The sequence below is a fragment of the Ahaetulla prasina genome, chromosome 15, assembly GCF_028640845.1.
Source record: "Ahaetulla prasina isolate Xishuangbanna chromosome 15, ASM2864084v1, whole genome shotgun sequence".
Lineage (NCBI taxonomy): Eukaryota > Metazoa > Chordata > Lepidosauria > Squamata > Colubridae > Ahaetulla > Ahaetulla prasina.
In genome coordinates, this window is record NC_080553.1 from 14436582 (window position 1) to 14452230 (window position 15649).

The 15649-nt window shown below is 45.7% G+C and overlaps 1 protein-coding gene across 2 annotated transcripts in view; it reads right to left on the reverse strand.

Moving 5' to 3' along the window:
- Positions 1–15649, reverse strand: part of GCN1 (GCN1 activator of EIF2AK4) — an 80733-nt gene that overhangs the window by 46977 nt on the left and 18107 nt on the right. For both annotated transcript variants that reach the window (XM_058158466.1, XM_058158468.1), the window contains exons 14-26: positions 14692–14865; positions 13416–13568; positions 12621–12713; positions 11950–12025; positions 11100–11259; positions 10539–10728; positions 9937–10064; positions 9026–9204; positions 7807–7900; positions 6797–6910; positions 4659–4857; positions 2724–2879; positions 1793–1974 (exon numbers count right to left, since the gene is read on the reverse strand). In XM_058158466.1, coding sequence (XP_058014449.1) covers positions 1793–1974; positions 2724–2879; positions 4659–4857; positions 6797–6910; positions 7807–7900; positions 9026–9204; positions 9937–10064; positions 10539–10728; positions 11100–11259; positions 11950–12025; positions 12621–12713; positions 13416–13568; positions 14692–14865 — 1898 coding nt within the window. The remainder of the gene's footprint in view (positions 1–1792; positions 1975–2723; positions 2880–4658; positions 4858–6796; positions 6911–7806; positions 7901–9025; positions 9205–9936; positions 10065–10538; positions 10729–11099; positions 11260–11949; positions 12026–12620; positions 12714–13415; positions 13569–14691; positions 14866–15649) is intronic.

A 15649-nucleotide genomic window follows, 5' to 3' on the forward strand; every position in this document is an offset into this window, starting at 1 on the left:
TGAACTGCAAAGATAACTACCGTATTTTTCGGAGTATATGTACCTTAGTTTTTGGGGAGGGAAATAAGAAAAAAGCTGATTGGCAGGTGGATCGGCCTCCCGGAATACCCCCAATCAGCTGTTCTTAGAGGTGAATTTTAGCTACAGGTTCCTTGGTTGTGAGCTCTGTGCCTTGCTTTTTTTTTGGCCTTTTTTTTCTGCCTCTGAAACTCTGTTTCAGAAAAAAAAAAAAAAAATTCTGCCTCTGAAAGCCTCCGAAATAGAGCTTCAGAAAAAAAGTCTCTAAAGCTCTGTTTGCGGGGTTTTTTTTTTTGAAGGTCCATGTGGGGCTTTTTTTCTGAAGCTCCATTTGGGGCTTTTTTTCTGAAGCTCCATTTGGGGCTTTTTTTCTGAAGCTCCATTTGGGGCTTTTTTTCTGAAGCTCCATTTGGGGCTTTTTTTCTGAAGCTCCATTTGGGGCTTTTTTTCTGCAGCTCTGTTTGGGGGCTTTTTTTCTAAACTTCGTTTCTGATGCTTTTTTCAGCCTCTAAAACCTCCGTTTGAGAAGCTGGGCGGGGCTACATTCAGAGTATAAGACGCACCCAGATTTTCACCCTCTTTTTGGGGGGGGGGGGAAGGTGCGTCTTATATGCCAAAAAATACGCTAGTCCTCCGGCTTATGACCACAATCAAGCCCAACATTTCCGCCACTAAACCAGAACCGTTGTGACATTCGCCCCATTTTGGCAACCTTGCTTGCAATCCGCCGTTGTTAAGTGAATCGCGGAGGTTTGTCAAGTTAAGTCACACGGTTGTTAAGTGAATCGGGCTTCCCCCTCGACTTTTTTGCTTGTCAGAGGGTTGCAAAAGGGGATCACGTGACTCCCCTCCCCCGGGATATTACAACCGTCAAAAATGTGAGTCAGTTGCCAAGCATCCGAATTTTGATCACGCGGCCACAGGGATGTTGCACCGATCATAATTGTGAAAAAATTGTCTTTTTTTTTTCCCAGTGCGGTTGTAACTAAACAAATGGTTGACGATTTTTAAACAGAAACCTTTAGCTAAGTTGATTCAATGGGGAGAGGGGAAGAATCCCACTTTGAAAGCAACGTAATAAAATCTTTTCGGAGAGCAACAAAAACGCCATGAATAGAGTGGGACTTTCAAGATCTCCAGAATAGTTTAGGAAAATGTGAGAAAAAAGGAAGAAAAATGTGGGAAAAGAGGAAGAAAAATGTGAGAGAGGAGGAAGAAAAATGTGAGAATGGAGGAAGAACAATGTGGGAAAGGAGGAAGAAAAATGTGAGAACGGAGGAAGAAAAATGTGGGAAAGGAGGAAGAAAAATGTGAGAACAGAGGAAGAAAAATGTGAGAAAGAAGGAAGAAAAATGGGGGAAAGGAGGAAGAAAAATGTGAGGAAGAAAAATGTGAGAAGGAAGGAAGAAAAATGTGAGAAAGGAGGAAGAAAAATGTGAGAACAGAGGAAGAAAAATGTGAGAACAGAGGAAGAAAAATGTGAGAAAGAAGGAAGAAAAATGGGGGAAAGGAGGAAGAAACATGTAAAAACAGGAAGTAAAATGTGAAAAAAGAAGTTAAATGTGAAAAAAAAGAAGTAAAATGTGAGAAAAAGTGGAAGTAAAAGACAAAGAAATAAAAACCAGAGTTAATGGAAATCCTCAACTTACAACCGCCGCTAAGCCCAGGATTACGGCTAAAAGTGGTTGATGGTGATTAAGAAAGTCACATGACCATGCCCAATTTTACGTCCCTTGGCCGTCAATCACTTGGAAAAGAATCAAAGGAGTTTCACCTCGTCCACCAGCCAGTTCTCGTCATTCGTAGAGGACCGCAGCTGAGCATGGACGGTGATGATCTGCAAAACCTTCACCATCAGTTCCTCCTTCTCTTCGCTGTCGTTGGGGGTCTCCAGTAGCACCATCTTCAGAAGAGGAAAGACTAAGGAAAAGGCCGGAGCAGATAATGGCACGGGACCTGGCAGCGGAAGGGTGAGAAAACAAAGAAGGAAGGATGCAGACCAATCCCAAATACGTTACAGAGAATCCTCGGCTTATGACATTTCCCCCCACCCTTCCCGTCGTTTAATGACCCCGTAATCCCTTGCGGGGTGGAGTCTGGGCAACTGAATGGAGCTTAGCAGAGTGTTTACTGGCCAGATGCCCTTCCCGTCGCCAGTGCGGAGTTTTGTCCAGCAGATAAATTCTCACTGTGCCATATTCCCAATGAAATATCTGCCTCTACCTAGGATCGAACTGACAGCCTCCTCCCTCATTATGAGGCGAGAGCGCCACCTCTAAGCCACCGCACCACTCCACGGGTTATGACCACAATGGAGCTTAACCCTTCCGTGGCTAAGCGAGACGGTGGTTAATTACAACCTTTCTCGCCCCAAATTTTTAAGTCAATCCCTGGAGTTCTTAAATTAGTCACACGGCTATTGAGTGAATCCGATTTCCCCATGGAGTTTGCTGCTCAGAAAGTCGCAAAATGAGGATCACATATTCCCGGGGATTCCGCAACCCTCATAAATAGGAGCCAGTTGCCAAGCGTCTGAAGTTGGATCGTGTGACCATGGGGATGCTGGAACAGTGGTGCGAACGACGGTCGTAAGTCACTTGGTTCAGCGACGTTGTCATTGTGAATGGTCGCTAACCGAAGGTTGTTAAGCCGAGGAGTTCCGGTAAAAGAACGGTTACATTGAGAAGGTAATCAAAAGGTCTCACCCTCCTCTCCCTTGGTTATCCGGGTTGGCACAGTGTGCGTGTGCAGCAAACCAATCACTCGGTTCACAGCTGTGGGCAAGTCTTCCTGGCACCAGGATTCATCCAAATCGCATTCGGGTTTCATCATTCGCAAAGTCACGTGACTCGCTACGGTCCCTGAAAGACGAAAGGAAAGGAGGAAGGACACATTGAAACCATGGAGAAATCTCACCGAAGAACCACCATTTGTAGACTGCAGAATAACAGAGTTGGATGGGACTTTGGAGGTCTTCTAATCCAGAGGTCCCCAAGCCCCGGTCTGTGGACTGGCAGCGGTCTGGAAACCTGTCTGTGCAAACAAGTGAAACTTCATCTGCGGAATGCAAGCAGAAGGCAAAACCATGTCCACTCCAGTCCACGGCAAAACCTCTCTCCACCGAACCGGTTCCCTGGTGCCCAAAGGTTTGCGTTGCACATTGCAGCACTGGTCAAAAGGGCCCAGCAGAGATTATAACACCTGAGACTTCTCAGGAAACAACAACTGAATGGAAAACCCCTGGTGACCTACCGCTGCACCATAGATAGTATTTTAACTTATTGCACCTATGTCTGTTTGCCAATTGCACAGGGGCAGATAGGACAACGCTCCAGAGGGTCAACGTCATTGTCCAGAGGGTCACTGGTTGCCCGCTCCCCTCTTTGGAAGAGCGTGATAGCTCCCGCTGCCTTAAGATAAGTTCAAAACGTTCTTAAAGATCCATCTCATCCTGGGCACCCTTTTTTTTTTTTTTGAACTATTACCATTTGGCAGCCGGTACAGGGCAATAAAAACAAGGACAAAAAGGCTGAAAAACAGCTTCTATCCCAGGACAGTAACTATATTGAATTCTACTGTACAGCGCAATATTAATGCAATATCAGGGGTTTTCAGTTCAATTGTATATAATATGAAGGATGGGTGTTTGTGTTTTATGTTTATAATTATAAACATTGAAGATGGCATTTAATTTTGTTGTACAAGGTTCAGTGACAATAAACTACAACTACAGTGTTCTACAGGAATCTGAACTACTAAAACATCTGATTGTGAATATTATTACAGCAGCCAGGATTGTGTTTGCTAAAAATTGGAAAAATGAGAAGTTACCTTTGCAAGACGAAATAATTAGGAAAGTTGATGGAATGTGCAGAGATGAGTAAATTGACATTTGAAATTAGAGAACACGAAGATAAGAAATATTATAAAATACGGGATTTATTTTATTACTGGCTAGAAGGAAAGATATCTTAGAAAAGACAATATAAGATATATGTATGAAAGAGATGTTTATTCTGAGATTGCACAGGAAGATGTGTAAACACCCCTTCAGCACATTGTAATTGGTTTGATGAGGGTTTTTTTTGTTGTTGTTGTTGTGGAAAAAATAAAAACTTTTTTAAAAAAAGGAATCTGAATTACTGAATTACCCCAACCTTTCCAGCTTGACAGGGAGGACATGTGAGTGGCAGGTGCACAGCTTCACTGGTGAGTGGAGGCCCCGTTTCAAACAGGCCGCGACCCAGTAGTGGGCCACGGGGCTCTGGGGTTGGGGTGTAGAAAGCCTTAGCTTGCGATAAAACTCTGGTCGTTTGAACGGCTTTGCTTATTTTTTTTTATTTGCATTTATATCCCGCCCTTCTCCGAAGACTCAGGGCGGCTTACACTGTGTCAAGCAATAGTCTTCATCCATTTGTATGTTATATACAAAGTCAACTTATTGCCCCCCAACAATCTGGGTCCTCATTTTACCTACCTTATAAAGGATGGAAGGCTTGAGTCAACCTTGGGCCTGGTGGGGCTTGAACCTGCAGTAATTGCAGGCAGCTGCTGTTAATAACAGACTGTCTTACCAGTCTGAGCCACAGAGGCTTCCTGATTTATTGCGCCGAACAGAGAGTTTGAAAAACCAGACTCACCAAAGGTCTTTAAGTGATCGGGCATCACACACGACACCAGGGAAAGGAAGGGAGCCTTGATCCTCGGAGCTGCCAGTGGCGATTTGAGCAGAGGTAGGAAGCAGTTGACAAGGGCAGGGATGTACTGGGAGAGGCTGGGAGGGTTCCTCTTGAGAACGGCGTCAAAAAGGCCCAGGGTGGATTCCAATTCAGCGTCCAGCTGCAAGAGAACAAAAGCACAGAAGTCCAAGTTGTGCCTTTTGAGAAAAAAAACAACAACACCTTTGAGACAACTATGAGCTGGAGGACTGAAAAGCTCCACAGACGTCCAACGTGACTGCAGTCTCTCTGGAGATGTTGAGAAATATTTTCAATAAATGGAGAAAAAAAATCGGGGTTGCCCAGATTCCATTGTGGAAAATATTGAAAATTTATTTATTTATTTAATCGCATTTTTATACCGCCCTATCTCCCAAGGGACTCAGGGCGGTTTACAGCCTAATAAAACATACATATAAATAAAAAATAAAGCACCAATTTAAAAAACTTATTAAATAAGGCCGAATATTAAAACTACAATAAGATAATAAAAACCCCGTTAAAACCAAATTTAAAATTTAAAATTCTAGTCCAGTCCTGCGCAGATAAATAGATGTGTCTTAAGCTGAATACAATGGAATGAATACAACAATGGAGAGAGAGTAGAAGGAGGAGTAGAGGAATAGAAGGAGAGGAGAAGAGAATAGAATAGAAGGAGAGGAGAGGAGAAGAGAGGAAAGAGAGAGAGAGAGGAATAGAAGAAAGGGGAAAGGAGAGGAAGAAAGGGAGGGGAAATAAGAGAAAGGGAGAAGGTTGGAAGGGAGGAAGAAAGGAGGAGGGGGGGAAAGGAAGGGGAAGTAGAGCAGAAGTAGGAGAGGAGGAAAGAAGAAAGTAGAAAGTAGAAAAGGATAGAAGAAGGGAGGGAAGGGAAAGAGAGGAGAAGAAAGATTGTTGTAAAATAAGAGAGATGAAAAGGTAGAAAAGGCAACCCCGAACATGCTTAAACTTATTAGGATGAAGACCGAATGAATATGAAAGTTAAAAGAGAATATATATGATTAACAATGGATAAGATGAGATAACTGATTGAAATGATGTTACGAAATTAGGATTTGAGGGTGGAAATGTTTATATAAGTGTAGAAGTATTAAAATAAAAAAGTAGGGAAAAATAATATTTTGGCAGAAATTATAACTATGTAAAATGTATTTGGATATGACAAGTTGTAGAAGGCATGATATGGTCAATACTCTTGTTCATAAAATATGTTGGTGCGCATAAAAGAAAAAAACCAATAAAATTTGATTTATTAAAAAAAAGTGGCAAGCGAAATGTTGGAGATGTAATTGTGATGATGCTACATATTTTCATGTATGGTGGACTTGTAAGAAAATTAAGTCTTTCTGGATAAGAATCTGGTGGATTATGCAGAATGTTCTGAAGAAGAAGATAAAGTTCCTACCACAATTTTTCCTTTTGGGAATAACAACAGACTGTACAGTGATTGAGACTAAATTGATTTTGAACTTAATAACAGCAGCACGACTGTTGATTGGACAATATTGGAAGAAAAAAGAATTACCCACAATAGAAGAATGGATATTGAAAGTTTCCAATTTGGCTGAGATGGCTAAAATCTCAGCCTTCTTGAAAGACAGTACTCAAGAAAAATATCTAAATGAATGGAAGAATTGGACTGATTATATTCAAAATAGATATCAGATTAAGACATTTCAGATTGCCTTTGAATGAAGGACGTTGTTTTTGATTTTAATGGAAGAAGTCAGGTTATGTGAGAGAGGAGGATTATAATTGTGTTAGATTTTAAAATTTAATGTATGACTGTTTGTTTATTGAACTATACCTTGTGTTTGCTCCGGGAAGTCGGGGAGGGGGTTCTGAAGGAGGGGGAAGGAGGGGGAAGGAGGGGAGGGAGAGGAAAATTTGTTGTTGTAAAACTTTTTCAATAAAAAAAAAAAAAGTGCAATCTCTCCTCAGAGCGTTTTTTCTCCTTTTTCCACTCCTTCCCGCTTTTCGTAAGTGTTCCATAAATAGATAGATAGATAGATAGATAGATAGATAGATAGATAGATAGATAGATAGATAGACTCTTGAATTACCTCTTTCAATTGCTTTCTCATCTGAGATTCCTTCTCCATCTGGGCAGTTAACATCTCCTTCTGTTTACTCGTGAGCTGGATCTCTTCCTTGATTCCTTTCTTCTTCTTGATCTCCTGCAATGGATGGCCATGTAATGTGGTCAACAGGGAGGCAAGAATACAGAATAACAGGAGTTCAAAGGGACCTCAGAGGTCTTCTAGTCCAACCCCCTGCTTAGGCAGGAAACCCTACACCACTTCAGATAAATGGCTGTCCAATCTCCTCTTAAAAACTTCCAGTGATGGAGCATTCACAACTTCTGGAGGCAAGTTGTTCCACTGATTAATGGTTCTAAATGTCAGAAAAATTCTTAGTTCTAGGTTGCTTCTCTCCTTGATTAGTTTCCAACTGTTGCATCTTCTCCTGCCTTCAGGTGCTTAGGAGAATAGATTGACCTCCCCTCTTCTTTGTGATAACCTCTGAAATATTGGAACACTGCTATCATGTCTCCCCTAATCCTTTTTCTCATTGAACTAGACATATCCAATTTAGAATTTAGAATAACAGAGTTGGAAGGGACCTTGGAGGTCTTCTAGTCCAACCCCCTGCTTAGGCAGGAAACCCTACACCACTTCAGACAAATGGTTGTCCGATCTCTTCTTAAAAACTCCCAGTGTTGGAGCATTCACAGCTTCTGGAGGCAAGTTGTTCCACTGATTAATTGTTCTCACTGTCAGGAAATTTCTCCTTAGTTCTAAATTGCTTCTCTCCTTGATTAGTTTCCACCCATTGCTTTTTGTCTTGCCTTCAGGTGCTTTGGAGAATAGCTTGACTCCCTCTTCTTTGGGGCAACCCCTGAGATATTGGAAGACTGCCATCATGTCTCCCTTGGTCCTTCTTTTTATTAAACTAGACATACTCAGTTCCTGCAACCGTTCTTCGTATGTTTTTGAATCCAGATCAATCCCAGATCAGCGACTCACATAGACACACCCCAGCCACTTGTCCCCGTCGGCTGACCAGACCATACCTCTTTGAGTTCCAGTTCAATGATCTGCTCCTTAAAAGAGTAGGCCTTGTTCTCTCTCTTCATGTTGGCCTTTTTCAGGCTATCCTGCTGGGCACTGAAAAGAGAGGTGACAAAACATTTGCCCTTTCAAACGCGTGGATCAACCACATACCCAAGGACATAAGAATGTCCTTAGGGCCACCCCAACTCAGGGGTGGAACTGTAGCAGTAGCAGAGCTGGGAGGTACCTTGGCGGTCATCTAGTCCAAGCCCCTGCTCACGCAGGAGACCTGTACTAGGGATTCGAACCGCCGAACTGCCAACCTTTCTGATTGACAAGCCCAGTGTCTTAGCCACTGAGACACCCGGTAAGCCACTAAACCAGGGGTCAGCAACCGGTGGCTCTGGAGCCGCATGTGGCTCTTCCATCCCTCTGCTGAGGCTCCCTGTCGCCGGTCAGCTCCACAATTGATAGGACTTTCGGTTAGGACAGATAGAGGAAAAAGGACGCCGCGCTAGGAGACTCTACGGTGGGGGAACCGGACTTCTGGTCGGCTCCAGAATTGAATGGGAGGCTTCCGGTTAGGACCTTTGTGGCCCTTTGAGTGTTTAAGGCTGCCGACCCCTGCACTAAACCGTGCTGGCTGAGCAAATGGGGGAGGTGAAATGTACAAGTTTTAAGGTTGCCAAGTTTGGAGAGCCTTGAGCTATGTAAAGGATTTAGGAATTCTAAAGGGGGGGGGGGACACAGAGGTCTGGCCTCTGTTGCTTCCTTCCCTGAAAGGAGCTCAAATTCTTTTCACTGCTCCCCCGGTGACCCATAGTGAGAGAAACCGGAAGCGTTGTGGCGAGACTAGCTGGAAATTGGCGGGTTCTGATGAGCCTGGCGAAAATCCAGCCAGATAAATTGCTGCCCGGGAGTCTTCGGACCAGAACCGTCTTGTAGGGACGGTGAAGAAGGAGAGGCGCCTCGGACGACCAAGAGGAACAGGCAAGTTCCTTGTAAGGTCGGAGGCAGCTCTTCAATCCGGCGGTGCAGTCAGCGGCCGTTTAAAACCACTTTGAAGCTGGGACAACCGGAATAAGATTTTTGTGCAGGAGCTATGTTTGGATGGAGTACTGGTATAGGATGAGTGATTGGCCAACTCTGGGAACTCTTGAGGAGGAGCTGTCTTCACTCTCTTTCTTTCACACCGGATGACAATTTCACCATATCAACCTGCCAAGATTACCTACTGACCTGTGCAAGATAGACTTGTCATAGAGTTCCCCTTCCGGCATCTTCATGATCGCAAATTCTTCTTGGGTCACGAGACACAGGGCCGGGTTTTCCAGTGAGGCAGAAATGGTGCTGATCAGCTGAGGGAGGACTTTGGCAGGTAGAAGGACCGAGAGCAAGCCAACTGCATTCAGAGAGGACTACAAGACAGAAAAGAGAGAAGAACATTGGGCCTTGGGTCTCCTTTCACAAAGAATTAAACTCACAACATCCAACATTGATGCTCTGCAATATTTGTTCTGGATTTACTGATTGCAGGAGAGAGGCCACAACTGTCATCACACCAAGTCTGGTGTTCCAGACAAAGAAATGTGATCATTGTTGCAAGCCAAGAATGATTTGGAGCTATTCTTCCAAGCTGAGTTTTTTATTGTTTCACTCCTGTAGACAGAATCTTGCCAGACTGAAGGCTCTACCCTCTGCATCTACAATATACTCTGGGAACTCTTAAGGAGGAGCTGTCTTCGCCCTCTTTCTCTCATATATAACATCTGAGCTAAGTTGCCTCTCCTTTTTCTGAAATGGAATGGAATTCTTCAGCCATACATGTGTGGACTTCAACTCCCAGGATTCCTCAGGCCCCAAACTAAGAATGACACATAGTGATTCTTCCAAACTGAGTTCTTTATTGTTTCACTCCTGCAGACAGAGTCTTGCCAAACTAAAGGCTCTACTTTTTGTATCTAGGATATCCTCTTAAGGAGGAGATATCTTCACTTCCTTTCCTTCACACCTGATATCTGGGCTGAGTTGCCTCTTCTTCCTCTGGAATACACACACACACACACACACACACACACACACACACACACCCCTGGGGATCCACTTCCTCATTACATTCCATCCCCTCCCCCCTGGGCAAATTCAGTCACCTGATTCATTGGGCTCTGAGTGATGATGATGCGGTCGAAGATTTTTTCCAGATGCTTGGTGATGAAGTCAATAGGGTCCAGCTTCATCTTGATCAGGAGGGCAGGCCAAAGGCCAGGTTGTCCTGCCACTAAAAAGGGAGAAGCTGTCAGTGTGTATGAGAGTTCATGACTGGGAAGACATGGTAACAAGGTCAGCCAATGAATAGGCATAGCCACTAAGTCAGCCAATGAGGGCTGTTTGGAAGCTGAAACAGTTTGGAGTCTGGGCTTGGCTTGGCTGCGCTTAGCTCTGAGTGCTATGCTGAGAACTGAAACTGAAACTAGTCTGCAACTCTGAACTAAAACCGTTCTCTCCTCTGTGTTTTGCCTGTAACTACTACCACGTTGGAAGAATCTGCTGTTGGTATTGTATATGTTTTAATGTATATAAAGAGAAGTGAATGAATCCTGCTGCAGCAGTTATCTGTGTGTGCTTTCTGGATGTGATTTCTGCAACAAACTCTTGACAGAAACTGAGGCCAGGAGCGTCCCTCAAGCCCACCCAATGGCCTCCTTTCGCACACCCGGGTGCAATCTCTCCCCGCCCCCCACTTTTTGCTCACCCAAAGAAGGATGACTGCTCACGAGCAGCATTTCCAAGACTAGTCTTTCTTTCTCCTCCGGTTCTCCTTCCATCCCTGGCCCACAGGCGATGACGCACAAGGCTTCCTGGAGGATACGCGGAGGGATGTACGTTTTGCCCTGTTCCGACAACTCTCCGGATTCGGTTACCAAGGCCTCAGGGGGGAGCACCTAACAACGAAGCACCGGATTGTAATTTGGGGTCCAAACATTTTGGAGAATATTTCGGAATCATGAACAGAACTAATTGTTTCTGTCTTCTGGCAGCTCTGCGCATGCGCACACTGGGAATGGGCTCCAGCTGTTCCTCTGCCTCACTGCTGCCTCGCTCCCACTCTGCCTCCGACGCAGAGCCCTCGTCCGAGCTTTCCCCAGCCCCCAGGACGGGCCCAAGTTCCTCCCCAACCTCTTCACTGTGTGACTCTGCTGCCAGCTTTGCTGGCCGGCGGCGGGTTGTAATAGTAGTTTTCTTGGCTACAAGTGCAAAAGGTTTGTCATCACTAAGCAGTTCTGAAGTTAGCTACGAAGCCAGGGATTTTTACCTTGTGCGAAACGAGAACCGCTTTTAGCTCTTCTAAGAGCCCACAGGCTAACTTGAATCCTCTTGGCAAAGATAAGAGTTTTCTCACAGTCTGCTGAGCGAGCCTCCGGACACTCCAGGACCGGCTGAGGAGGACAGCAGTCAAGGCTCTGTAATACTGCCTGGAAGTGAGAAGACAGCCAGTTCAAAACATGAGGGAACAAACAGGAAGCGAATGAAAGTAGGTGACAACAGAAGAGTCCTGGGGGCTCAGTGGTTAAAGCAAAGGATGGCAGGCAAACTCTGCACACAGCCTGGAGTTTGATCCTGACAGGGATCAAGCTTTCCATCCTTTCCGAGGTCAACCTTGAGCCGGTAAGAATCGAACAGCCAGCACCCGGCAGTCAGAACTAGTCTGCAATACTGTATTCTAACCACTGCGCCACCACAGCTCTTAAGATATATCCAACCTGTGTTCCATATATGTAAAGGTAAAGGTTCCCCTCACACATATGTGCTATTCGTTCCAGACTCTAGGGGTCGCTGCTCATCTCCATTTCAAAGCCGAAGAGCCAGCGGTCATGTGGCCGGCATGACTCAACGCCAAAGGCGCACGGAACGCTGTTCCCTTCCCACCAAAGGTGGTCCCTATTTTTCTACTTGCATTTTTTTACGTGCTTTCAAACTGCTAGGTTGGCAGAAGCTGGGACAAGTCACAGGAACTCACCCCATCAGGCGGCACTAGGGATTCGAACCGCCGAACTGCTGACCTTTCGATCGACAAGCTCAGCGTATTAGCCACTGAGCCACTGCGTCCCTCTAACCATATATGAGGTATCAGCAATAAAAGCACACTAAGAAGGTACACTTACTGGATTTTAGCTCCAGGTAGCCGACATTCATGGTCTAAGAGAAGGCGTTCAGTCAGCTGCAGAACTGTACACATCACTGCAGGAAAGGGAAAATAGACCTTCAGGGGATGGAAATCAGCTGTATCCATCCAAACTCTGAATGCTTGTTAAGTAAACGGTTCTAAATTGAAGGCTATCTGTGGATGTCCTCTATATCAGGGGTCCCAATTGTCTCCTGCAAACTCCACTCCCCTTTTGTTCCTCTTTTACTCCCTCTGGGAGGGGCCATTCATAGTCCACTTGTGTCCTTACTCCCAAGTCGACCCTTGTTCTTTAGCTGTTCCCTTCGTCTGGCAACTCTGCATATGCGCGCACTGGGAACAGGCTCCAGCTGTTCGTCTGCCTCACTGATGCCTGACTCCGAAGGCAGCTGATAACTGTCAGACGGCCCCGGCCCTCTCTCTGCCTCCAACACAGAGCCCTCATCAGAGCCTTCTCACACTTCAGGACTGGTCCATGTTCCTCCCCAACCTCCTCACTGTCAGAATCTGCTGGCCACTGGCGGGCCACAACAGTTCTACTCTACTGTACTCTATATTCTACTCTTACTCCTATTCCTTTTTAACTTCCTCTGAAGCAGACTACTCTATGCTACTCTACTCTACTCTATTCCTATTCCTATTCCTTCTTACCTTCCTCTGAAGCAGACTGCAGGAACTTCTCGGAAGTAAAGATCTGTTTTTTCTCATCCAAAATAAGCTGCCATAAGCTGTTCAGCTTGTTTTCTGAAAAGTGCAGAATTGAAAAAAAAAGGAAATTACAACTGAGCCAATAGTTCACCCTGTACTTAACTGCTTTCAAGACTTCTGAACCAATCAGTTTATTTGTTTAATTTGTATCCCACCTTTATTATTTTTATAAATAAGGCAAACCAGAAACGGATTTCAAATCCTCCAAGAAAGAAGAATCTGGTTAGCATTAACTGCCGTTAAGTCACCAGAAACAAGTTGTAATAATGGTCAATATTACGCGGAGAGATAAAATGTCAAAGAGGAGGAATTATGTATCACAATTCTGCATCAGGCTGGTGGCCAGGATACTAGGTGAGCTTATCCTGGAGGTTATACAAGATTATGCTTCAATTGTGTGATATTCATTCATTCTCTCTCTCTCTCTCTCTCTCTCTCCCCCCCCTCTCTCCCTCCCTCCCTCCCTCTCTCTCTCTTATTATTGGCCTGTTATTGTTGAGACAACTTTGATTTGTTTTATGGCTGCCTGGGGTTGCATTTTTGTGATTTGGGTGGTATTAGAAATCTTTAAAAAATATCCAAAGATTACAGGATATGGCACAGAAGAGGGGAGAGAGGGGAGCCAATTACACAATTAAGTCCTATGGATCATGCTAATAATTCATTAGCCTAAAGAAAATGGAACTCGGTTGAAAACGGCCGAAAGCAGCTTCCGTTTCACTGCAGGGGGGATCTTACCTATTTGTGCATCGGCTACCGAAAGCCTGCAGATCAGCAAAGCTGCAGCGACGCCTTCCGTTACCAGAGGGATCTGGGTGCTCTGAGCTCCTGCTTTCTCCACGGTCTGGATCAGTAAGGGCAGCATCTCTGCCCCTTGTAGGAGGACATTGCCTACAGAAGCAGGAAAAAAAAAATACATATATTCTAGTTGGTGAGTTTTCCCCTGTTCAGAAAAAAAAAAAGAAGAACTGATCAAGATACAGTATTTCTCCGAAAATGAGACCCAACTGGAAAATAAGCCCTAGCATGATTTCCTTAGGATGCTCGTAATATAAGCCCTACCCCCAAAATAAGCCCCAGTTAAAGATGGTCAGCCAGGGCGCATTTAGTACCGTATTTCCCCGAAAATAAGCCCCAACTGGAAAATAAGACCTAACTGGAAAATAAGACTAATGCGACCTTCCGATAAGCAAAGTCAAGGAGGGAAGCCAGATTCATTTAACAACCGTGTGGCTAACTTAGGGATTCATTTAACCTAACCTAACTTTGTTTAGCAATGCAAATTTTGGGCTCAACTGTCGTTGAGGATTACCAGATTGGCAACGGCGTCGCTAGCTTAATAACTGCAGCGATTGGCTTAACAACTGTGGCCAGGAAGGCCATAAAATGGGGCAAAACTGACCTCACAACTGTCCTGTTGGGCAACGTTAATTTTGGGCTCGACTGCGGTCGTAAGTGGAGGACTACCTCCCAAAACCTCCTTCCAATTTTAGAATAGTCATGAAGGTGACTTCCGTGATGCTGATCAATGGCCCATTTGCATGACCATCCAGGGGTTCTCTGCCCGGTTGGCTGGGTGGGCGTGGCCAAGGTGGGCGTGGCTCAGTCAGCCTCCTGCACCATGGCCGAGGGGGGGCATATTTTTGCCCCCCCTGGGCTCCTGAGGCTTTCCTTGAGCCTCCGGGAGGGCAAAAACGGCCTCCCCAGGCTCCGGACTTCCCGATCTTCCGGTAGACCCATCTTTCGCCCTCCCTCAGCCTCCATGCGCGCCCTGTACTTACCTGCATCCAAAACGGGCCGTGTGAGGACTCCTGGGAGGGGCAGGGCAGGGCGGGGCCATCCAGGAATGGGATTTGGGGGGGTTCTCCGAACTGCACAGAATCTTAGCTAGAGGTTCTCGCGAACCCCCAGCAGCCTATCCCTGCCACCATCCTACTCTCCCTCTCGGCCAAGGAGATGCCTCCAAAATGACCCTGCCTGGCTTCTCAAAGATGGTCCCGGCCCTCTTTCTTACCTTTGAAGGATGCCAGCATACACTGGAGATAGGCATGCCTGACAGCGGAAGTGCAGGCCTTCAGGCTGAATGCTTTCTTGAACCATTCCACCAGCGTTTTGGGGACCTCCGTGACGAATCGGCCACACCAGAGAGCAAGGATGGAGATGGCATGCACCAGAGTGCCCTCGTGGACTGCAGAAAGAGAAAGCGCTCTTTAAGGCAGGGGTCTCCAGCCTTGGCAACTTTTAAGCCTGGAGGACTTCAACTCCCGGAAAGAGAAGAGAGGGAGGGAGGGGAGGGAGGGAGGGAGGGAGGGAAGGAAAGAGGGAAGGAAGGAAGGAAGGAAGGAAGGAAGGAAGGAAGGAAGGAAGGAAGGAAGGAAGGAAGGAAGGAAGGAAAGAACGAAGGAAGGAGAAAGAGAAGAGAGAGGAGGGAGGAAGGAAGGAGGAGGGAGGAGGAAGGAAGGAGAAAGAAAGAGAGGAGGAGGGAGGGAAGGAAGGAAGGAAGGAGAAAGAGAAGAGAGGGAGGGAGGGAGGGAGGGGGGGAGGGAGGGAGGAAGGAGGAGGGAGGAAGGAAGGAGAAAGAAAAGAGAGGAGGAGGAAGGAAGAAAGGAAGGAAAGAGAAAGAGAAGAGAGGGAGGGAGGGAGGGAAGGAAGGGAAGGAAGAAAGGAAGGAGAAAGAGAAGGGAGGGAGGGAAGGAAGGAAGGAAGGAAGGAGAAAGAGAAGAGAGGAAGGAAGGGAAGAAAGGAAGGAAGGTCAACAACAGTAACAGTTCAGGCAGAAACCTCCCTAATTAACTGAATTACGAGAAGGAAGTACAGCACAATCAGATTTACAAGATTCTGTTAATCTCAGATAAAGGCAGTTTTCGCCTTCCCATGGAGTGGATTTCCAGGTCTGGTTTAATCTGGTGGGGCTGACAAGAGAGTCTTAGCCAAAAGCTTACCAGATTTGATTCCAGTAAAAAGCTCGGCTG